Raw genomic sequence first — 25,000 nt, forward strand, 5'->3', positions numbered from 1 at the left:
AAAGACGGAAACGGGGGAGAGTGTAAGAGTGAGAGAGACAGAGAGAGAGAGTGTAAGAGTGAGAGAGGCAGAGAGAGAGTGTAAGAGTGAGAGAGACAGAGAGAGAGTGTAAGAGTGAGAGAGGCAGAGAGAGAGTGTAAGAGTGAGAGAGACAGAGAGAGAGTGTAAGAGTGAGAGAGGCAGAGAGAGAGTGTAAGAGTGAGAGAGACAGAGAGAGAGTGTAAGAGTGAGAGAGGCAGAGAGAGAGTGTAAGAGTGAGAGAGACAGAGAGAGAGTGTAAGAGTGAGAGAGACAGAGAGAGAGTGTAAGAGTGAGAGAGACATAGAGAGAGTGTAAGAGTGAGAGAGACAGAGAGAGAGTGTAAGAGTGAGAGAGACAGAGAGAGAGTGTAAGAGTGAGAGAGAGACTGTAAGAGTGAGAGAGACAGAGAGAGAGTGTAAGAGTGAGAGAGGCAGAGAGAGAGTGTAAGAGTGAGAGAGAAAGAGAGAGAGTGTAAGAGTGAGAGAGAGAGGCAGAGAGAGAGAGAGACAGGTGATATTTACCAGTGATGGTGGAGCTGCTGCTCTTCTTCTTGGGCTGTTTAGGGGCAGTAAACTGGAAGGAATCATTTCCCAAACTCTCTGCCTGATCCAAGTCAAAGAGAGAGGCTAGCTTTGCCCTGTTACACACACACACACACACACACAAACACACACACACACACACACACATATACACACACATATACACACACATATACACACACACACACAAACACACACACACACACACACACACACACACATATACACACACATATACACACACATATACACACACACACACACACACAAACACACACACACACACACACACACACACACACACAGACACACATACACACACATATACACACACATACACACATATACACACACATACACATACACACACACACACACACACACACACACACACACGCGCGCGCGTGCATCACGGTAAATGAGTTTTTGTTAGTATTTGAGCTCTCTGTCAAATCTGACACAGAGGTATTTAATACATTTAAAGGCACAAACTAGGAGCTGCGATAAACCAGGACATTTAAACCACTCAAACTTTTCACATCTGTCACATGCACCAACCATATAAAACCAGACCACATGACCCAAGACATACGTCCCTCCATTAAACCGTGAACTCTAAAAAAACCCCTGAAGACCAGAATGCTGAAGAGTAACCATATAGACAATAAAACACCTTGATCATTCCTCTACTCAGGGACCAGTAAAGTACAGGCACGCGCTGCTTTGTCTGTAAGCATCTAAAGAATCGGCGCAGGAGCACAGACCTCCTCCTCCTCCATCTCCTCCTTCACCTCCTTCTTCACCTCCTCCATGGTAAAAGATATTGTCATACTGACCCTTGAACTTCTCTCCACAGATAGTCAGTGTCCCATACTGCTGACATGACCGCCAGGTTGAAATCGCCAGCTGACGGGCGGACAAACCTCCTGATACACCCGTTTTCTTCCCCTTGTTTTTTCTGTTTTCTCCCCTGTTTCAGTGTGAGAAGTCTCTGGTTTCTAGCTGTCTCAACCTTAAATCCTTAATAACTAACATGTGAACAAAATTACCGAGGGAGAGGTCTCTGCCGTTGTGTGCCCCTCCCATACTCTCAAGTTATAGACTTATATCTCTCTGTCCTGCCTGCAACGCACAGTTTTTACCTGGAGTCTCTTTTTACTCCCTTTTCTTACATAACTCTAGATGCCAATTGTGGGTTAGCTTTTACTGAAATCACATGTCATGCACTCAGGTTTTGATATTAGGGCAGATTCATTCCAGCGCATTAATTAAAATCTATTAACAGCATGGAATAGCGGATCGATTGTCGGGTTCTCTGATCTCGATGCAGTGTGTTATGAATGCGTTATCGGGAAATTGCGGTGCCATTCAAACAATTAAGCAATTTGAGAGGTGATAAAAACAATGTCCACTCTGCCTTCAAGAGTGAAACTACACTGTGCCGAACCCTGGAGAGTGAAACTACACGGTGCTAACCACTGGATCTGAAGTTTTTTCCTTGTTTCAACAGTTGACAAGGAGGGATCAAGCAGAGAGATTTCCAGGAGACAGCCACCAGTTCGAATGAACATTTACATTTATAATCGCAGACTACTGAACAGTATTAGTTTGCGGACAGATAAACGTTGAATCTCTGAGAGGTTGTCTGTGATGCTGAAATCAAGTCATCGTTTTAATGAGTACTCCAGTGAGCTCTAGTTATGGCCTAGTCGAAACATTACAGTCCCACAGAATTAAATTTAATTAGTCTACCCCTGCATCTTTTAACTCATAGTGCCCCCAAATCATTCCTCCATTCACCTTCGGTATGTATTCTCATATCACCTCCTGTTCTGTGCATCTACTCCTCAATCCGTGCTCATTCCATTTTGAATGAACGCCATACCAGAATGATGCATTCAGCCAGTAAGTGGTACTTGTATCCCGATAAAATTATGACTCACCCGCTTCTAGGAGACATAAAATCGCCATCTAGGTACTCAGAAAACATCTCTCAAACAACCACTTTGCTTTGCGTCTGTGAACTGCGAATGACTGAAGCACGAGCTATATTGTCCGGTATAAACCAAGCACGAGGAAGGTGGACTGCTCAGGCCAAGTCTAATCAGCAGGTATCTGGGACTTCACAACTGTTGATGCGATCATTGTTTCAGTCGTATCGGTTAGTCGTTAAGTTTATTAGAAAACAAAATCTCTTGTCTAAAAAGAAATGTCTGCTTGCGATTTTTTCAGCATTAAAACAAAAATAACTGCAAACTTGGTTTCAAATGTTCAGTTCAAAATCTTCTCAAATACAGGCTGTCTGGTGATCTGAGTGCAACTTAAAGTCTGGATTGTTATGACTGAATGACTGGAGAAATGTGTTTCTGCAGCTCTTCCAGTGTTAAGTAGCTACTTCTCATCGGTCAAAACTAGCAACAGTTTTACAGTCGATAAGTGATATCGCTTACATAGCACGGCCCCATACCTCAGACCCAGTGCCTTTCAAAAATCAAACACAATTGACTTTTGGCTAGTTTCACAATGACTCCTCTTAGAGACCACTGTACAATCAGATGAGACGTTTCATCTCCGAAACAGTACTGTAACAAAGGGTGTCGGTAGTTAATTTCGAGTTTTTGACATGCACTCTTAGAAAAAAGGTTTCACCTGGAACCTAAAAGGGTTCCATCCTTTGATATTAATAAGACACCCCAATGGGGTGCCATTTTCAGCATGCTAATGGATCTATATGGAACCAGGCAATATTTTCGTTCTTGTTGTTATTATTAGCAGCAGTAGTGTTGTTATTATTATTATTACTATTCTTCTTCTTCTTCTTTTTATTATTATTATTATTATTATTATTATTATTATTATTATTACTATTATTATTATTATATTAGTGGTGTAGGCCTAGGTCTTGTTTCATTATGTAAGAAAAGCTGGCAATTGTGATGCGACAGTTTTATCAATTTGATACAAAGGCAATAAGTTACCTTTTTTGCTAAGAAGGTGCTATAGGGAACCTCTTTTGTTCCATATGGCACCCATAAGAACCCTTTATTAATAGGACTATGTTTATGGTGAAAAAATCCAACTGGTTATATTTATAGGACTATGTTTATGGTGAAAAAATCCAACTGATTATATTTATAGGACTATGTTTATGGTGAAAAAGTCTGATTGTGCATTTTCATTCCCTCTAAATTTACTGTCTCCTTTGATTAGCGAACATGGTTTTACTGAGGACAGATCTAATACAGGTTATCGTGCCGCTGTTTTAGAGATACACTATATCCTTCCTACTCCAGTAAATATTTTATTTCATCCAGATTTACAGTATCCACTGTCTAAAGGATCCAAACAACTATTTAGAATTCTCCAAAGGTGGACGAGGCCTGTTTTAACACCCTAAAGGCTGTGGACCCATCTCCAGAATTTCTGTGACCTCTGACAAAAACAATATGGAATCTTCTGACCTTTTAGTTTATAAATATGTGTAGCATATCCTTCATAAACTGATTTGTACTGAGATACGAGAACCGTTCATAATATTGTTTTGTTTGAATATTTACATGTGTTGGTCTCAATGGATCTGTGAAACTGAACCTCCCAGTTTTGAACTGTTATTTAATGTAATTAAATGCTGTTATTATTTGATTATTAAATAATTATACCTTTCAAATGTAATGGAAAAAGGTTTCAGACGCTCTCCAAAGTTCCATCTATGAAAATTTTACAGATCTATTTATTCCTGGTGGAACAGGAAATCTTTGCTATGCTCAGGCCCACAGCAGCAAAACTAACTGACCTGAAGCAACCACTTATTAATACGCAGCAGCAAAGTAGTCCGACATTAACCAGAGCCAGCGTACCATTAACCAACTCCTTTAATCATTCACGTGTTTCAATAAATCGTTATCAAATACCGTCACTGATAACTAGGTAATGATGTTTTATCATTTTCTCTCCACACGCTTCACAATTTAAACTGTCCAGCACTGCATCCTCCAGAGAGTGGGCACTGATCCCAGGGTGGTAGGCTGCATGCTAACAACACTGGAGCCGGTAAGTCTGGGCTGTTCTCAGGTCAGCCCAACAATAAAACCCTCTCCAACAGACAGCCCTGCCACAGCCCTCTGTAAACCCAGCCCTGTCTGGGACAGGCATCTCCTGCACTCCTTCACTGCAGGTGATACTGGAGAGGCAACAGAAGTTGGTAAACACTACTGTTTGTCATTTAGAAAGGAGAAAAGCCTCCTACCAACAGATCAGAACTGGGGTGAACATTAACAAAGATCTTCCCCTCCCAAAAAACCTGTTAGCTTCCATGGCCAACAAAAGGTCAGTTTAACAAAAACAGTTAGGGGCATTCTCAGAGATAAACTGATACAATTATATGTAGACAATGACACAGGAGCAAAATGCCGCATTTACACCAGAACACTCCATAACAGCCGGCGACTGACGGACTCATCTACAGCCAGGACGAAAACTCCTGGAGCAAAGCAAGCCGACGGGAAGCCGAGAGTCTGTCTCCGGGACGGCAGTCACGGCACCGCTCTGAGTGTACCTCTCTGCGCTGTGTCGGGAAACGGACAGACATCTCTCACCCACACATCTTTATTCACTGGTCATGAAATGAACAAAAGGAGAAAGTTCGGTGACACAGGTCAACCCCTCATTGTCCACGTCACACTGGCATTAAGAGGAAAACACTATTACATATGTGCAGCTAAAGCTGCAATGTTACAAAGGGAAACATCATGCCTGCTAATTTAAATGACACATTCAATAAAATGAACAAAAACATACATCAAAAAAGCACAGAGCATCACTCTGTTTGCCTAACAGCTCATGGTAGTCCGGTGCCCGCTGGCTGGGACAGTTCTACCTTAACATCACCCTAAGCATAACAACTTGTACACCAGCCAATAAGATTAAAGGAAGTACATCCAATAGAAAAGGGAAAGAAACTGCAGGACACCCTGGGCTGAACTGGAATGCACCCCATGGACATTCAACTCAAGGCAAGGCTGTTACATTTGGGCAGGAACGGAACGGCTTGGAGCTAAAGCTGGTTTCAGTCTGTTTCACATTGTACTGTGAGGGGTTAACTGGTTACACGGCCGTTTGAAGAGAATGGACACAGGAAATTGTCAGGCACCAGTTTTTTCTCTGTCTCTGTGTACTCTCACACAGCAGGTCATTTCCATGCAGAGTCTGATTTCTCTGGGGAACTATCAGCTGATATGGACAATTCTCAGTTAATAGTTTCAAATCTTCACACCCTTGTCCTTCTTGTCCTGTTCCCCCATGGGTTCCCCTCAGATATCTGGACATGTACCGACACAGCTGGTGAGTCAGCTGTACACTCCACAGACACACACACACACACACACCCAGACACAGACACACAGACACACACACACCCACACACACAGACACACAGACACACACACACACACACAGACACAGACACACACAGACACACACACAGAGACACACACACACTCACACAAACACACACACACACACACACACACCCATCTACACCTCTCCCCTTCCTTTGGCTAATTAACCACTTAGCTTTTCTCTTCTATGCTTGGTAAATATTTGATTACTTGTGACTCACTGTAGTGTATTTGTGAATTCAGTAAATTTCATTTTATTGAACCCGTTGTGATTTTTTTATCATTCAGATATGAACCTGAGTCAGCAGAGCATTAAAGAACTCCTTTAATTCTTCTAGTGTCTTCATAAATCATTATTATCAATTCATTTGATTGATAATTAAAGTAATGATATTTTTAGACAGAAACTTTCTCACCATGTTTTGTCATTCAAATTCAGTATTAAAATGCAATGTTTAATGCCAAAGGATGATAAAGAGGTTAGTTACTAAACCAGATCACACCTGTAGTACCTTAAGTCCAGTTCCAAACAGCTGAACATTTAAAAAAAAACAAAAAAACAAACAAAGCAGGGCCTCAGGAACAGACGACAGAATAAATGTGAATAATTTCATATCAGACACGTCAGTGATGTGGGTGAAAATCTCTGAAATGCCTGACGAGTCCCTGATCTGTTGTCAGTGTGAAGTGTTCGTGTGGAGAAATGGGCGTGGCCACTGAGGGGCGTGCGTCACAGTTTGGCTTTGGGCGTCTGCTCCAGCAGGCCTCTCATGTCCAGCAGCGCATCCTCCAGAGAGTGGGCCATTCTGGCTGCGTTGGTGTCTGCGCAGCTGTTGAATGCAGACACGGCAAAGTTGATGTGACTCTCCATCGGGTTATAGCAGACACCATAACCGTCCGGAACCACGGGCCCAAAACACATCACACAATCGGTCTTTGATGGCACCTTAGAGAAAAGAGAAGAAATGGGGGGGGGGGGGGGGGGGGGGGGGGTTGTTAGGGTAAGAACATAACAGTCTCAGTGACTCTTTCCTGGGAACACTGGGTAACAGCTGTGTCATCTTTTTGCTCCGTGTTAAAGTGATAAACCACACAGTGGATCTGCAGACCTGGCTGGTGGAGAGGTTGTAGTGCAGTGCGACAGCATATGATGTGTCCATAAAAATCTCGGGCAACGCGGACAGATCCTCAATGGCCTGTAGCTTCAGCCCTAACAGGTGCCTGTCGATGGCCTGTCCACGGATGGCCTTGGAGGTCAGAGAGAGAACGTTACTGCTACAATACTGCACTAGCACAAGGTAAGTGTTGCTATAGCAACACCAGTCAAAACCATATTTCACCATAATTAAAGGGTTATATATGTCATTACTTTGCGTAACAAAACTAGACCATGAAGTTCATTGTTTTCCGTGACCTGATACACAGGCCCCGGTTGGTTTTGATGGTGCAGTCCACCACAGCAGCAGTGAGTGGATGTGGAGGGGAGTGAGTTGGAGGCACTCACCATGTCAGTGTAGCCTCTGTGGGCTCTAACCGCCTTCTCCATCAGGGACACCTTCTCTGTGCTCTGTCAATCAAAGCAGAAAGCACAGATGTGGACAGAGAGGGATGTTTTAAGAGTGTTCAGACACTGCTGTTCTGTGTCAAACTGGAAATACGTGCTTCATATGTATGTGAGAACTAACCGGCACTATGGGATCATCCATGGCCTTCACAAAGCGGGCGGAGTCGATGGAGGCAGAGCGGATGGTGTCGGTCCGGCCCAGTCTGAACATACGGAGAGAGGCGCTCTCATACGTCGCACAGCAACGCTTATACATCCTGCAGAGAAAAGACAAACCAGGTTCATTACACGGACAGAAAAACTCTGACCCCAGTGGCTTAAATGTCCACCTGCACATGTGTGTTTAGTCTAAAGATTTCCATAGGTAAGGAGAGAGGTTTTCTGGGCTCACCTGTAATAGGCCAGCTGGAGAGCTATCTGAATGAAGGCATCAGGGCTCATCTTCTGGGACTTTGGGAAGTTTTTGCCAAAATGGGAAAACACAGCGACTCTCATGTCTAAATCGTGGACCATTCTGCATAGAAGACCACAGACAAACAAATCATACCTTTAAAGTTATAGCCTCAGTAAATATCCATCACTGACTTGTTTGAAAAAAAAAGAAAAAAAAGAACAGGGTCTAGTTCATTGGTAGGAGTGGAAAAGTGATACAGTTATCACTGACAACAATAACTAATACAATACAGACTGTTTCTAAAATAACTGAACTTGGTTACGCTGTTTGTTTAACAAACAATGAGGACAGTCAGTAGTTGGCCAGTGGAACACTGAGGACAGACAGTAGTTTTCTCAGTGGAACACTGAGGACAGACAGTGGCTGGCAGTGGAACACTGAGGACAGACAGTGGTTTTCTCAGTGGAACACTGAGGACAGACAGTAGTTGGGCAGTGGAACACTGAGGACAGACAGTGGCTGGCAGTGGAACACTGAGGACAGACAGTACTTGGGCAGTGGAACACTGAGGACAGACAGTGGTTGGGCAGTGGAACACTGAGGACAGACAGTAGTTGGGCAGTGGAACACTGAGGACAGACAGTAGTTGGGCAGTGGAACACTGAGGACAGACAGTAGTTGGGCAGTAGAACACTGAGGACAGACAGTACTTGGGCAGTGGAACACTGAGGACAGACAGTGGTTGGGCAGTGGAACACTGAGGACAGACAGTGGTTGGGCAGTGGAACACTGAGGACAGACAGTAGTTGGGCAGTGGAACGCTGAGGACAAACAGTGGCTGGCCAGTGGAACAATGAGGACAGTCAGTAGTTGGGCAGTGGAACACTGAGGACAGACAGTGGTTGGGCAGTGGAACGCTGAGGACAAACAGTAGTTGGTCAGTGGAACACTGAGGACAGACAGTGGTTTTCTCAGTGGAACACTGAGGACAGACAGTGGTTGGCAGTGGAACACTGAGGACAGACAGTAGTTGGGCAGTGGAACACTGAGGACAGACAGTGGTTTTCTCAGTGGAACACTGAGGACAGACAGTGGTTGGCCAGGGGAACACTGAGGACAGACAGTGGTTGGCCAGTGGAACACTGAGGACAGACAGTAGTTGGGCAGTGGAACACTGAGGACAGACAGTGGTTGGGCAGTGGAACACTGAGGACAGACAGTAGTTGGGCAGTGGAACACTGAGGACAGACAGTGGTTTTCTCAGTGGAACACTGAGGACAGACAGTGGTTGGCCAGGGGAACACTGAGGACAGACAGTGGTTGGCCAGGGGAACACTGAGGACACACAGTGGTTGGGCAGTGGAACACTGAGGACAGACAGTGGTTGGTCAGTGGAACACTGAGGACAGACAGTAGTTGGGCAGTGGAACACTGAGGACAGACAGTGGTTGGTCAGTGGAACACTGAGGACAGACAGTAGTTGGGCAGTGGAACACTGAGGACAGACAGTGGTTGGCCAGGGGAACACTGAGGACAGACAGTGGTTGGCCAGGGGAACACTGAGGACAGACAGTGGCTGGGCAGTGGAACATTGAGGACAGACAGTGGTTTTCTCAGTGGAACGCTGAGGACAGACAGTAGTTGGGCAGTGGAACACTGAGGACAGATAGTAGTCGGGCAGTGGAACACTGAGGACAGACAGTGGTTTTCTCAGTGGAACACTGAGGACAGACAGTGGTTGGCCAGGGGAACACTGAGGACAGACAGTGGTTGGGCAGTGGAACGCTGAGGACAAACAGTGGCTGGCCAGTGGAACACTGAGGACAGACAGTGGCTGGCAGTGGAACACTGAGGACAGACAGTAGTTGGGCAGTGGAACACTGAGGACAGACAGTGGTTTTCTCAGTGGAACACTGAGGACAGACAGTGGTTTTCTCAGTGGAACACTGAGGACAGACAGTGGTTGGCCAGGGGAACACTGAGGACAGACAGTGGTTTTCTCAGTGGAACACTGAGGACAGACAGTGGTTGGCAGTGGAACACTGAGGACAGACAGTAGTTGGGCAGTGGAACACTGAGGACAGACAGTGGTTTTCTCAGTGGAACACTGAGGACAGACAGTGGTTGGCCAGGGGAACACTGAGGACAGACAGTGGTTGGCCAGTGGAACACTGAGGACAGACAGTAGTTGGGCAGTGGAACACTGAGGACAGACAGTGGTTGGGCAGTGGAACACTGAGGACAGACAGTGGTTGGGCAGTGGAACACTGAGGACAGACAGTAGTTGGCTACACTGTTTCTTTAACATTCTCTCACATGTTCATATTTTGTTTGGCGTCCTCGATGTCCTGTTTGATCTCCGGCGTGATGTTGAAGCGGAGTTTCCGAGGCATAGGAAGTGGGACCATTGGTGTGCGGACCATCTCTGACTTTCTCCTGTCAAAATGTCAATGATAATCAGAAACAAACACTAAATACACTGTCTGAGTCTGAGGGAAGGGGATAGTTTTGTCCTTACGTGTATTCCACTACGTGGTCAATTAAAGCGATGATGGGCGGGCCCTCGGCAGGGGCGTGTTCATAAATAGCTCCACATGATCCATCTTCTCCAATAATAAACTACAAGCACACAGAGAAACATATACATCAAACAAACCACAACTTCCAATAAATCAGCTGTTGAAATGAAAAAGTGCTGTCTCCTTACTGCCTTCAGCAAATTTCTTCTCTTCTGAATGAAGGGAGATCATCACAATAACAGTCAATACTTCAGTCTTTTCTCACAGCGCCCCCCCCCTCCAAAACCCCTAAAAGAGTCTTCTCAGGACACACTGATGCTGTACGTTTGTGTGTGTGTGTGTGTGTGTGTGTGTGTGTGTGTGTGTGTGTGTGTGTGTGTGTGTCTAACCTGAAGAGTTTTGTCAAACCAACGGTTCCCACTGTTCCATCGGCTGCCACCCCCATGCAGCATCTGGACGGCTGCACGACTGCGGTACATCTCATCGGAGACGCGGGGCATCGGGGCGTCCAGACAAATGGTGAAGATGCTCTTTTGAATGGCCCGGACAGACTCCTTATTAGTCTTATCTGAGAAATTAAAGGTCAAGAGATGAAAGCTTTGTGATGAAACTGAAGGCCACTGGTGGCTGTGCTGACTCATTCTGAAGGGAATTGGTGTAAGTCACGCTTATAATGAGTCTCATTTACAGAGGCATGGTGAAAACCTTTGAGCAACTGGGTCTTGTCCCCAGTACTCCTCTACCTTGTGTCTTTTTCGACTGGTGTTAGTAAAATTCTGCCTGGATTCAGTGTATTGAAGCAAAACCAAATAAGCATGACCTGAATGCCACTGATACCATTAGAATGCACAGTTTTGTTTATTTAACATGTTCTAATCCAGAGTAATTTACACTAAGTGCTTTCATTCTTTAGAAAACTCAAGTATAGAGGCTGTCTGTGAAAAAGGGCTTAAGTCAGGGGGTGCCGTCCTGTTTTGATTTTGACTGTTGTGGCCTGTAAAGCCCTTTGAGACTGTAAACAGTGATATTGGGCTCTAAATAAACTTGAAACTTGAACTTGAAACTTAATTTGTGGAGTTGTCCTTTTCACATAAACATTGTACCTGATCTACTACTGCAATGTGAAAAAATTGTTTTCAGTTGTCAATGTGCAATAGGAAGGGATTCCACCATTTTTTGAGCAAGAGGTGGGAACAACCGACTGGTAGGACTGCACGATATAACCAAAATCTCATAACCCGAGATTGGTCATTTCATATCACGATAACGATACATATCACAATATCTGTAAATTCAATGAATAAATAGTTTATATAAAATGACCACATTGAAAAAGGCCTATTTCTTAGTACATTTTGAATTGTATAGTAAGTAAGTAAGTAAGTCAAATTTATTTGTATAGCGCTTTTCACAGACATAGGTCACAAAGTGCTTCACAAGAGCATTTTTCAACGTAGAGGTGAGAAAGAAAAAAAAATTTGCCAGTGTGTATGGGTGGACCAGACTCTTGCAAGGTTCTTGAATTGAATAAGTGCACCTACTGGAAGCCAGGAGAACATGCAGAGGAGTGCAGTAGCTCTGCAAAATTTAGGGAGGTAAAAATCCAGACCTGCCACTTTTCCTTGGAGTTACAGTAATTTGATTTCATCCAAGTTTCTTTTGTGATGGTGGTCAGACATACACGTACATACATAAACAAGGAAAGGGTTTGAAATCAGCAAATCATTACGTATGCACACCTCTGACCCACATGACCTCTTTGTGCCCTTCTGGAGCCGGGCCAACATTATTGGCATTAACATTACTTAGCATAACATTACATTACTCAGACTAGAATTAACGTTACCCAGATTTGTCAAGAGAACGGGAACAGGTGAGCATCTCATAGTGTCCCCTGGGTAATGCAGTTTATATAGGGTCATTATGAATCGCCCAGAGGGCAGAGAAGAACACTGGCAGCTTGTGAGAAATGCCGGTACGCAAGAAAAAGTCACGGTACCCCAAAGAGTAAAATGTAGAAGTGCAGATACTGTGTACCAGTGAGTACCGGCCCAGTTAGAGCCCTGGGTTTAAGAATGGTATGGGAATCCATGAGATTGCACGACAGAGCCTACAGACTTAGTGTAAAGAGAAAAGAGCAGGGGACCAAGGACAGAGCTCTGATGTACTCCAGTCCAAAGAGTCTGAGGAGTCGAAAACGATCTCGTCCGTGAGACTTGGTCGGGACAATGTGTCAGGTATGAGGTTAACCATGACTGGACAGAGTCTGAGCGTCCCGTGTCAGAGACAGGGGTAAGATTCTGTGTCTTCTATCTCTGAGTTGAGAATGGGTGCATGGGACACCACTGATCAACAAACCCCATAAGCGACACAGAAAGAACAGTTAATAACTGCCAAGCCTGACTTTCCAATTCACCCTGACTGGCTGTTACCAGATGACAGAGATCAAACCCCTACATCAGATGAGAAACAGTCACTCAGAGCGATAGACACTAAACAGAAAAACAAGGCAAAACAACCAGCACAGAGAAAATGGAGAAGGTCAAAAGGAAAGGGAAAACCAGGGAAGGGCCCAGTCATTTCAGTACTGTGCTGATTTGACTTACCCCCGACCTTTTTGACTAACCCTAACCCTAACCCTTTACTCGACATTACTTTTGCTCACTTTACCTCGCCTTTCCTTACTTTAGAAGAAGTACTTTATTTGTCACACACACTGAGCAGTGAAATGTAGCCTCTGCATTTAACCCATCCTAACACTAGTGGGCTAACACACACTATAAGCTGGAGCAGTGGGCAGCCGGTGCCCAGGGCTTTTTGCCAGTGCCTTGGTCAAGGTCACTGACAGGAGCACTACTCCTAGCATGCATGTCTTTGTGGTGGGAGGAAACAGGAGCACCCTGAGGAAACCACAGGAGATCGTGCAAACTCCACACAGAGAGAACCTGGGACGGCTGGATTCGAACCCAGGGAGAAAAACAGTGCTAACCACTGAGCTACCGTCAAGATTTACCCAACCGTTCCTTACATAACCTGACCTTTCCTCACCCTTATTACCTTTAATGAGGTTGTTGTAGGCTTTGCCCCAGCTGTTGCGGTGGTTGGAAGTGAGGATGCCGATTGGCTCCTTGTTGGTCTGTAGGGAGGAGTTCCAGATCTTCTCCAGCTGATTGTAAATCTGATCCACGGTCAGTGGAGTCCCATCACTGTTATACACGTCCAGCACGAAGAACTGCAGCACAGAGACATACACAGGTTTATTCAGCTTAACCCTCGTCAGCAAGAGAGAACAGCACAGTGACAACCACTTCCTGTCCCTGAATCAACACAGCCTAGTTTCATTAAACCAATGTCCACTCAGTAAGTGATGGAAAGAGTTGTTTTTTTTTCAGAATCAGAATTTACTTTATTGCCAAGTAAGTTGCCCCTACACTCATTGCACTTAAATGTTGTATGGTATGGAACACCATCATACCAAAATAAGCTCCTTGCAGGGGAAACCTACTTGACAATACAGTAGATTCTGATTTTGATTCTGATCCTGGTTTAGAAAAGAGATCCTGTGCTGACCTGGAAGTTGTGCACCACAGTGATGTGTGTGGGCGGTCTCTTGCTCTGGGCGTAATTGACCACAGAGTCCCTCTTGATTCCTGGGATACGACAGGATGACAGCACCTGATAGTATTGGTTCATACACAGTGGCTTCCCTCCCAGGTGTTCCACAGGTAAAGTTTCACTGGAACACAAGAGAACATGATCAGTGGACACTGGTAACTTCAGTTATGCATGGAAGATGTTCCAAACCACATTTCCTCCCAAAGCTCCTCTGACTATGAATCCACCCAAAGAAAGAGAGACAGGGTTTGTGCATAATGTTGGTGTGTGTTGTGGAGATGGACATCATACATAACTGCTTGTTAAAAGAAAAAGAAAGGCTATTAAATCTTCAAATAACAGCTGATGTGATTGCAATAGTTTAGAATGAGTCTTTTAACCCCATGTGTTTGATGCAGATAGTAAACTTCTCATGGTAAAACAGGGTATGAATCATGCAGTGCAGGGAGGTGGTTATTAAATCTGCGTTGGATGAAAAAGTCCACAGAATCTGTGTGTTAATGGGTAAATTAACGGGTCTGATTAACCTCTTACATCTCTCTGCTCTCTGTTCTTCACTCAGATCAAACTGTAATTAGCCTGTTAGTAACCGCAGAGAGCAGCTAAAAACTGTTCAAAATAACAGTTCATACAATGACAATGGTTTAGAGTGAGTCTTTTAAACCTTGGACTTCATGATGAAAAATCCTGTAATAGATTCAGCTCTTTTACACACACTGTAAGATAACTTAGCCAAAGATTCACTGGTTTGTCCATAAATGTGCATGTGATGTATACGTGCACTTAACGGCCATCCCAGACCAACAGACAACAGAGAAGGAGTGGCACTCACTTGTCAATCATTGTCTTAAAGTCTAAAACTCCAGCGATCAGTTTGGCAGCATATCTGTGAGGAGAAACAGGAGATTACGATGAATCAAAACAGTCAGATTCTAATCCCCCAAACTGTCTGCTGTCACTGAGAAAAGTCATTTTAAATGCCACCGTTCTACGGGTTTCATGTCACATAGTCAATGGCACCGAAATCTACATGTTACATAGTCAATGCCACCGTTCTACGCATTTCATGTCACATAGTCAATGGCACCGTTCTGAGGGTTTCATGTTACATAGTCAATGGCACCGTTCTACGCGTTTCATGTCACATAGTCAATGGCACCGAAATCTACATGTTACATAGTCAATGGCACCGTTCTGAGGGTTTCATGTCACATAGTCAATGGCACCGTTCTACGCGTTTCATGTCACATAGTCAATGGCACCGTTCTGAGGGTTTCATGTCACATAGTCAATGGCACCGTTCTACGCGTTTCATGTCACATAGTCAACGGCACCGTTCTGAGGGTTTCATGTCACATAGTCAATGGCACCAAAATCTACAGTTGTGTTTTCTCCATGGTTTTTTGTTTCGCTCCAAAACATCTGAAACATGTGGATTTTTGGTGGGCAGATAATCCATGCCTTCACACACAGCCAGGAATACGGCCCAGATTACAGCCTTCCAGTCCGACTCTTTTTCACAGACTGGCCCAGAGTACACTCTGTGGTGTGTGTGAGCGTGTGTGTGTGTGTGTGAGTGCTGAGAACAGCAGTTTAAGTGGGGAAGGTTAGTCTGTACAAGGGTCACACTGATAGTGGCAGGAATGGATAGGGTTCCTGTCACTGGATATGCTATTCCACTTCTGCCAGTGAAGATTAATGTGACAGGAGAAGACAAGGCACAATAAAACCCCAAGTAAAACCAAACATAAAGATAAAACCCAACTAAAAATCTAAGTGGTCTAATCAGTCTCACCTCATTTGGCCTTGTCTGTCGTTAAACTCCACACGTGGAAGAACTACCCCAGGACTGGAGTGTATGACCACAGGCATTCTGTAGTCCAGATAGGCTGTTTGTAACCACCAGTCTGACAGCTGAGAGAGAGAGAAAGTGAGAGTTAGAGAGAGAGAGTGCTCAACACTGTATCAAAATGTATCATCAAAGGACTTTTATTTCAGGATTAAAACTCAAACTCATATTTAAACCCATCACTGTCTGTGACTGCACCTACAGACATCATCACTGTCCTGTCTCACTGTCTGTGACTGCACCTACAGACATCATCACTGTCCTGTCTCACTGTCTGTGACTGCAAACTACAGACATCATCACTGTCCTGCCTCACTGTCTGTGACTGCAAACTACAGACATCATCACTGTCCTGTCTCACTGTCTGTGACTGCAAACTACAGACACCATCACTGTCCTGTCTCACTGTCTGTGACTGCACCTACAGACACCATCACTGTCCTGTCTCACTGTCTGTGACTGCAAACTACAGACACCATCACTGTCCTGTCTCACTGTCTGTGACTGCACCTACAGACATCATCACTGTCCTGTCTCACTGTCTGTGACTGCAAACTACAGACATCATCACTGTCCTGCCTCACTGTCTGTGACTGCAAACTACAGACATCATCACTGTCCTGTCTCACTGTCTGTGACTGCAAACTACAGACATCATCACTGTCCTGTCTCACTGTCTGTGACTGCAAACTACAGACATCATCACTGTCCTGCCTCACTGTCTGTGACTGCAAACTACAGACATCATCACTGTCCTGTCTCACTGTCTGTGACTGCAAACTACAGACACCATCACTGTCCTGTCTCACTGTCTGTGACTGCACCTACAGACACCATCACTGTCCTGTCTCACTGTCTGTGACTGCAAACTACAGACACCATCACTGTCCTGTCTCACTGTCTGTGACTGCACCTACAGACATCATCACTGTCCTGTCTCACTGTCACTACACTCATCCTTTCACGTAAAATCACTGCTTCTGCACGAGCATTTGAGACCATTTCTATCTGACATCTTACCCAGTTCTCCATCTTCTGAGCTCGATGTACCAGACCCATCTGCAACCTCTCTCCGACTCCGCCAGGCATCTGGAACTTGGTCACCAGTTCCCGGGTATGCTTCAGCTCCTCTTCCTCCACGATCGGCTCCAGAGCGGTCAGATAACGTTCACACGTCTGCTGGAGCGCGGGCAAGGGCAGTTTGGGCAAGCCTTCCTGATGTGCCAGGTAGCGTCCAGCCACCTTGGTGACCGACACCGGCTTCACCAGGCCGGGGGACTTCATCATCCCGGCCTTCACCTATGTAAAATGATCACATTGCTTATTTGTGCGCATTATACAAGAAGAGTTGAAATAAACACGGTTGTTAACATATACTTCCTAACTGTGCAATTAACACAGGATACAGAGACTGGTGAAATAGCAAGTGTTGAGGGGTACGATGCTACTCACCTGTCAGTCAGTGCACTTAGCGATAAACAAACATCCCTAATTAGCCTACATGTTAAAACAACAACATCAGTGCGATACGCCGTTTTTAAAGGGAACCGAAAGCGAACTCTGCAATGACAGCGGCTCGGTTCGCACCAATATTTCAGTAGGTAAACACAAAGACACCGCAGATGTTGAGATGTATATCCCCAAACTCTAGATGACTTTTCTAGTTGAGACACACTTTTACATTTAGCTGCAACAGCCTTTGGCTAAGAATGAGAAAAGGGGGGATTAGGAGAACCCTGTTGCTCCACAGTTTTTGCGACAAAAACGACCCAAAATCAATGCTATTGGAGAAGAACGTCCAGTACAGGCCTTGCTACGCATATTACTGACAAACACATCAGGTATTAGCAAATAACTAACCTATTAAACAAAGAGGAAAACTCTTAACAAACGTAAGAACGTCCGATTAAGTCTCGTATTCTGGTCACCCGTACCAAAGGTTACATGTAATATTGCCAACTGCAGGGTTTACTGCGCGGAGCACGGTCTCTTTGAGAACGAAGTCTCTTTGCATGACGATTTGTTTATCCTGTCACTTCTTGCTAACGTTAGCGAACAATGTTATGAAAATACAGAGTACATATCCTGAGGTGTGCTTTTGAACTATGGCATATAAACAGAGAAACACAGACAGTACTGTAGCTAATCGCTAGTACTTACCATCGTCCTCGTCAGAACACACAACATACTGAATTTCCCTGAAACGCCCCCCAAAAAACCGGAATCTGTTTAGAGGACAGAAATCATTCGGTCACCCATTCGTAACTGTGGTACACCATATTTTCAGACCTCTGAGGACGGGTTTTTCAATCTCCCCCCGTGCCAAAACTATACCGTCTGCAAGTGCTCTGGAAACCGCTAGGAGTGAGAAAGAGCAAGGAATATCAGTCCTTTAATTTTTAACCAATTAAGGAATGACTTTAACAGCCTTTGGACACATGACCTGCCGACAGTAACTGTGGGGAAATATACTCTATAGTTATAGAAGCTATTTTTTTGCGCCTGAACTCTAGTATGATTTACCCATCCATACCTTCAAACGTAATGAGGATATACCTTAGCCATTTTCCTTCACAACAAAACCGTTCTCTGGCCCAGCAGTGGATTAATTTTGAGCTTAGGCTGCGTCTAATCAACAGAAATTAGCTTTTTGATTAAACTGTTTTTAAGTGGAGATGAGAAAATACTCATTGTAAAAATGCGTTTTTAATAATAAAAAAAGTATGTAGATGGTATAGGTTTGGATGTGGATAAGGCTTATTTTTTAAAATTGAGAAAAGGGTCGTAAACAGAAAACGTACATATGCGGTACACAGAGGGTTATACATGCCTAAAAAACTTTATTCTGAATTCTTACGTATGACGCCATCACGCAGATGGCAAGAGGAGGGTAAAGTTGAAAGGTGATGTTGTCAAATTGCCCCAACCATCGTCAAACATGGCGGAGGCTGAGCAGCAATCAGGTAACTCAAGATAATTATTATTATTATCGCTTAAACTTCAAGTTTGCTGTAGGTCAGTTTCACTGGTCACAGCTAACGTTACGGCCAATGAGATGTGCTGAACATCTGTGGAGCATAATGTTCAACCTGATCCACGGCAACAGGAAGGCTGGGCTATGATGCCAAGCGAAGTTGACTGGGACGCTTAACTCTCTTTTTGGGGTGGGGGGTTATTCGCATTGATGGCTGCAAATATTTGGAAAAAATACAGAACTAGTCGTTTTCCATCTAGTTGGTAACCTGGGTGGTATGTGGTTAGTACCACAGAAGGGGGCGAGGCCGATGGATTGCAGTTAGCAGTCTGCCATTGAATGCACGGGGTATGGTATCGAACTTTCCAGCCGACTGATGCCAACCCGCTGGCTCTTTCTCTGCACTGTAAACTGATATCCGTTTCCAGTATAATATTGTCTTGTCCCAAATATTGACGGCTACTGAGCAATCATTGGAAACTTGTTTAGAATTTGTTATTGAATAAAGTGATTAGAACAGTTGAGCCAGCTATTTGAGTACCAGTTTATGACAAGCCTTCGACACAATTCATCGGTTAATGCTAGGTCTGAAGACCAGGGTAGAACAAGCTCTCCTTACTGTCTTTACACGGCGTGTGATAGAGCTACGGCAGTGGTGAAAATGGAACTCCATGACAAACCCTTCACTTCTGATAACGACAATGAGGAATATGCCGGAAGAGAATGAGAAATAACGCGGCGCCTTTTTCTCTTGTTTGCAATCAATACAGTCTGGATCAAAGCCTGACATCCCCCCCCCCCTCCATCCCAAAAAAGAGGGGAGGCGTCCAACATGTCTGTTTTTGACTTTTGGTTTGTTTGTTTGTTTCCCTTTTGCAATTGAAAATAAGGGACTATGTCCCAAGATTTTACAGAGGTTTTGAGTTGTAAAATATACATTTATATGTGTGGATTTTACAGTAACAAAAAGCTACCCTTGACCAGACAAGCAGGAGGTGTAGCACTGTTTTGTTTTTTTAGCAGAAATAATGCAGGTTTTGAGGCATGTACCATTACTTTAAAACACATTTGTCATCCCTCTTCCTTCTCTCCCAGGCTCCTCCCCTGAAGATGATAGGCCCCCTGTCCCTGTCAATCTCAACTTTGTGGTGCCAAAAAAGGAGATCAGCATGGTGCCTGATATGGGCAAATGGAAGCGGTCTCAGGTACAGCATGTCTCCATAGCAACCGGACTGTCAGCTGTTTTTCTCGCTCTGAATCAAGGCCAGTTTTCATTCTCTCTGTTCTCAGACTGCTCACTCTATGGCTCCGTTTCAGACACTTCTCAAACCACTGCCTCACCCGTTTTTTCTTTTTTTTTTTGTCATCTGGTTTGTGTCAAACACAACATGAAAAGAACTAAATAAGTGATGAAACATAGCTGGGTTGTCACCCAGGCTGGTTTTTAACTGCACGTGAAGCAGGCAAGCCTTTCTGTGTAAAGACATGTTCTTGGGTGGGTGCTGACAGAGGGAAACCGGTGTGTTAGTGTGTTAGTGTATTAGTGTGTTAGTGTATTGGTGTGTTAGTGTATTGGTGTTGTGTGACTGGGGGTCAAACGCTCTCTCTGTCTCTCTCTGCTGATGGGTGCGTGGTGAAGGCGTATGCGGACTACATGGGTTTCGTTCTCACTCTGAATGAAGGTGTGAAGGGAAAGAAACTCACCTGTGACTTCAAAGTGTCAGAGGTACAACCCACCACATTACATACAATAAACAAACATCAAAACAACACGGTAAACAAACATCAAAACAACACAATAAACATATACATGTCAGAGCTACAACCCACCACATTACATACAATAAACAAACATCAAAACAACACGGTAAACAAACATCAAAACAATACAGTAAACATATACATGTCAGAGCTACAACCCACCACATTACATACAATAAACAAACATCAAAACAACACGGTAAACAAACATCAAAACAATACAGTAAACATATACATGTCAGAGCTACAACCCACCACATTACATACAATAAACAAACATCAAAACAACACGGTAAACAAACATCAAAACAACACAATAAACATATACATGTCAGAGCTACAACCCACCACATTACATACAATAAACAAACATCAAAACAACACGGTAAACAAACATCAAAACAATACAGTAAACAAATTTTAAAACAATACAGTAAACAAACAGAAAACTATACAATAAACAAACATTAAAACAATACAGTAAACAAACAGAAAAACAATACAATAAACAAACTTCAGAACAATACGGTAAACAATCATCAAAACAATACAGTACACAAACAGAAAAACTATACAATAAACAAACTTCAAAACAATACGGTACACAAACAGAAAAACTATACAATAAACATACATCAAAATAATACAATAAACATATAAGACTGTATGTAGTTGATCAATGCTTTTTAGAGCTTTAAGTTAATGCTGCCATGCATAGAGAAATATGTAGTAATGTGTATGTCAGGTGTGATCTCTCTCTCTCTTTGTCTGTCTGTCTTTCTGTCTGTCTGTCTGTGTGTGTCAGACAGTGGAGAAGCTGCTGGCCCTGCTGGCGACATTAGATCGCTGGATTGATGAGACTCCGCCGGTCGACCAGCCGTCTCGTTTTGGTAATAAAGCCTACCGCACCTGGTACGCCAAACTGGAACAGGTCAGTGAAACTCTGTTTATTAACTCTTATTTAAAAAAACACTAAAAGATTTCAAATATAGGCTTTCATCAGGGTAAAATGTGTGTGTTTGGGGTGTGTGTATAATGTGTGTGTGTGTGGGGGGGTTATAATGTGTGTGTTTGGCGTGTGTGTATAATGTGTGTGTGTGGGGGGGTTATAATGTGTGTGTTTGGCGTGTGTGTATAATGTGTGTGTGTGGGGGGGTTATAATGTGTGTGTTAGGTGTGTGTGTATAATGTGTGTGTGTGGGGGGGTTATAATGTTTGGGGTGTGTGTATAACATGGGGCAGCCGTAGTCTAAAGGTTAGAGAACCGGGCTTGTGACTGAAGGGTTGCTGGTTCGATTCCCAGGCTTAACCTAATGCTCCCCGCAGAGAAATGCTGCCCACTGCTCCTGCATCTGGTGTGTGTGTTCACTGGTGTGTTCACTGGTGTGTTGGATACTTATAATACGTGTGTGTAGGTTGTGTGTGTATAATGTGTGTGTGTGTGTGTGTGCGCACAGGACGCTGAGACCCTTGTGTATGCTGTGTTGCCATCGGAGTGCAAGGCTGCAGCTGCAGAGATTGCAGTTTACCTTAAAGAGAGTGTCGGCAACTCCACACGGATTGACTACGGAACTGGTAAACACTGTCTGAGTGTGTGTGATGTGTGTCTGTACAACCCTTTTCTCAAAATGTTGAACACAAAGAGGAGTCACACCTGACCTGAGGTCAAATAGAAACACTGCAGGCCAGTGTTCTCCTCTAAATGACCACTGCAGAATTATAAATCAAGTTGATATAAGTTGATTCACCTGCAGGACTGTCTTTCACAACTTATTTTTCCTGTCTACCACAGTCACAGGAAAAAAATTACACACAGGTCATGTGATAAACCTGTCAGACCAATGAGAGGACTCCAAGCTTAATGAATATAACTGCTGTTCTCTGATGCAGTTTGTGATTACATCCACTAGAGGGAGCTGCTGACACACTGAACTCTCCCGTCGTTCAGATGAAGCTTAGTCCCACTAAACTGACATGATAGTTTAGGATCTGAGAATTAATCAGTGTGTGGAGTTACACATCAGACTGCAGGGTTGTTTGTTCCACTATATGGCGTATTTTCATTTACAAGCTTACATTTTAGCAGATGAAGGAAAATTAATACATTTTTATTTTACATAATATGCATGCGCTATTTAAGAGTTCAGTTATCTGACATAACAGGTTATCATATTGTTAAATATAGCCCTAATGTATATGCTGTGTGTGCGTGTGTGTGTCTGTGCGTGTGTGTGTCTGTGCGTGTGCGTGTCTGTGCGTGTGCGTGTCTGTTTGTGTGTGTGTGTGCGTGTGTGCGTGTGTGTGTCTGTGCGTGTGTGTGTCTGTGCGTGTGCGTGTGCGTGTACGTGTACGTGTGCGTTTGTGCGTGTGTGCGTGTCTGTGTGTGTGTGTGTGTGCGTGTGTGTGTCTGTGCGTGTGTGTGTCTGTGCGTGTGCGTGTCTGTGTGTGTGTGTGTGTGCGTGTACGTGTACGTGTGCGTTTGTGTGTGTGTGTGTGTGTGTGTGTGTGTGTGCAGGTCATGAGGCAGCTTTTGCGGCGTTTCTGTGCTGTCTGTGTAAGGTTGGAGCACTCCGTGTGGACGACCAGTTGGCCATCATTTTTAAGGTCTTTGACAGGTCAGTGTCCCTGGAGCCAAACACTGCACTGGCCAGACATAATGAACAAGCCTTTTAACTTCTGTGAACATTTTTAGTCAAACAGTAACTGGACACAAACAGACGGTTACTGGACCGAAAAGCTGAAAAACCTGCGTGTTGTCATGGTTGTGTTGAGACCCCAGCTTTATGGGTTCTGTGACTGGTTCTAGTATGTGCCTCTGGGTTCTGTGACTGGTTCTAGTATGTGACTCTGGGTTCTGTGACTGGTTCTGGTATGTGACTCTGGGTTCTGTGACTGGGTTCTAGTATGTGACTCTGGGTTCTGTGACTGGTTCTGGTATGTGACTCTGGGTTCTGTGACTGGTTCTGGTATGTGACTCTGGGTTCTGTGACTGGTTCTAGTATGTGCCTCTGGGTTCTGTGACTGGTTCTAGTATGTGACTCTGGGTTCTGTGACTGGTTCTGGTATGTGACTCTGGGTTCTGTGACTGGGTTCTAGTATGTGACTGGGTTCTGTGACTGGTTCTGGTATGTGACTCTGGGTTCTGTGACTGGTTCTGGTATGTGCCTCTGGGTTCTGTGACTGGTTCTAGTATGTGACTCTGGGTTCTGTGACTGGTTCTGGTATGTGACTCTGGGTTCTGTGACTGGTTCTAGTATGTGACTCTGGGTTCTGTGACTGGTTCTGGTATGTGACTCTGGGTTCTGTGACTGGGTTCTGGTATGTGACTCTGGGTTCTGTGACTGGGTTCTGGTATGTGACTCTGGGTTCTGTGACTGGTTCTGGTATGTGACTCTGGGTTCTGTGACTGGTTCTGGTATGTGCCTCTGGGTTCTGTGACTGGGTTCTCAGGTATCTGAGAGTGATGCGGAAACTGCAGAAAACCTACAGGATGGAGCCAGCAGGCAGCCAGGGCGTGTGGGGTTTGGATGATTTCCAGTTCCTGCCCTTCATATGGGGAAGTTCCCAGCTCATAGGTAAGGAGCCTGCTTAGGTCTGGCAGGTATTATAATGCAGAGAGAATCAGTTTTATTATCAATGAGACTTGGCCTGTGTACAGCGATGCTGAAGTCTGGGTAAAGGGGGACACCCTGTGGCCGCTCTGTGGTACTACAGCTTGTCCATTGCTCTCTGTTTATTCCAGATCACCCGACACTGGAACCACGACACTTTGTGGAAGAGAAGGTTGTGAACGAGCACCATCAGGACTACATGTTTCTGGAGTGTATCAAGTTTATCAATGAGGTGTGTACGTGTGCGTGTGTGCGTGCGTGTGTGTGCGTGTGTGTGTGTGTCTGCGTGCGCGTGTGTGTGTGTGTGTCTGCGCGTGCGTGTGTGTGTGTCTGCGCGCGCGTGTGTGTGTGTCTGCGCGCGTGTGTGCGTGCGTTTGTGTGTGTGTGTCTGCGCGCGCGCGTGTGTGTGTGTGTGTGCGCGCACTCGTGTAGGTTATAGGACAGCGTTTGGTTGTAAAAGGATTGTTTGTTAATCTGACAGTCGAACGATATCTTTTGTCTCCAACATTGCCAGTAGAACCCTCCAAAATAATTTTTAGACTGAAAGAGCATCTCCTCTCCCAAATCAGCCAGGCAAAAGAGGGCTGAATTTGTCGTTGCTTACTGGCAAAGACAAGAATGCCCATAAACACCCTGTCACTATTCCACGCTACACAGCTTTACAGCCAGAAAAAGTATTTAAATCTTTTTGTGCTAGTTTTTTTCATCCAATAATTATCACTCTGGTACCTGTCCAAAAGATGTTTTAATAGAC

General features: G+C 44.4%; 3 protein-coding genes across 4 annotated transcripts in view; 1 reads left to right on the forward strand and 2 right to left on the reverse strand.

Annotated features, from left to right (window-relative positions):
- Window positions 1-2,553, reverse strand: part of fkbp15a (FKBP prolyl isomerase family member 15a) — a 21,713-nt gene extending 19,160 nt beyond the window's left edge. The window contains exons 1-2 of the mRNA XM_030781045.1: window positions 2,507-2,553; window positions 543-658 (exon numbers count right to left, since the gene is read on the reverse strand). Coding sequence (XP_030636905.1) covers window positions 543-658; window positions 2,507-2,553 — 163 coding nt within the window. The remainder of the gene's footprint in view (window positions 1-542; window positions 659-2,506) is intronic.
- Window positions 2,554-6,266: 3,713 nt separating this feature from the next.
- On the reverse strand, window positions 6,267-18,244 carry crata (carnitine O-acetyltransferase a). 2 transcript variants are annotated; one of them, XM_030775331.1, is made up of 14 exons: window positions 18,061-18,244; window positions 16,921-17,199; window positions 15,847-15,965; window positions 14,884-14,937; window positions 14,007-14,172; window positions 13,494-13,668; window positions 10,826-11,004; window positions 10,436-10,536; window positions 10,234-10,353; window positions 7,915-8,037; window positions 7,645-7,780; window positions 7,464-7,526; window positions 7,069-7,206; window positions 6,267-6,905 (listed from the first exon to the last, which is right to left on the reverse strand). In XM_030775331.1, the coding sequence occupies exons 1-14, from the start codon at window positions 18,085-18,087 to the stop codon at window positions 6,690-6,692; spliced, it is 1,896 nt and encodes a 631-aa protein (XP_030631191.1). In that variant the 5' UTR covers window positions 18,088-18,244; the 3' UTR covers window positions 6,267-6,689. The 2 variants fall into 2 exon arrangements, with proteins under 2 accessions (XP_030631191.1, XP_030631199.1); XM_030775339.1 differs by lacking the exon at window positions 18,061-18,244 and adding an exon at window positions 17,353-17,462.
- Window positions 18,245-18,835: 591 nt separating this feature from the next.
- The window catches only part of ptpa (protein phosphatase 2 phosphatase activator), a 9,863-nt gene continuing 3,698 nt past the window's right edge, over window positions 18,836-25,000 (forward strand). Inside the window, exons 1-8 of the mRNA XM_030775622.1 lie at window positions 18,836-18,863; window positions 19,970-20,079; window positions 20,514-20,600; window positions 21,441-21,566; window positions 22,093-22,210; window positions 23,151-23,250; window positions 24,086-24,210; window positions 24,378-24,478. Of these exons, the coding sequence (XP_030631482.1) occupies window positions 18,839-18,863; window positions 19,970-20,079; window positions 20,514-20,600; window positions 21,441-21,566; window positions 22,093-22,210; window positions 23,151-23,250; window positions 24,086-24,210; window positions 24,378-24,478 (792 nt within the window). The 5' untranslated portion in view covers window positions 18,836-18,838. The remainder of the gene's footprint in view (window positions 18,864-19,969; window positions 20,080-20,513; window positions 20,601-21,440; window positions 21,567-22,092; window positions 22,211-23,150; window positions 23,251-24,085; window positions 24,211-24,377; window positions 24,479-25,000) is intronic.

Source organism: Chanos chanos, chromosome 1 (genome assembly GCF_902362185.1).
Source record: "Chanos chanos chromosome 1, fChaCha1.1, whole genome shotgun sequence".
Classification (NCBI taxonomy): domain Eukaryota; kingdom Metazoa; phylum Chordata; class Actinopteri; order Gonorynchiformes; family Chanidae; genus Chanos; species Chanos chanos.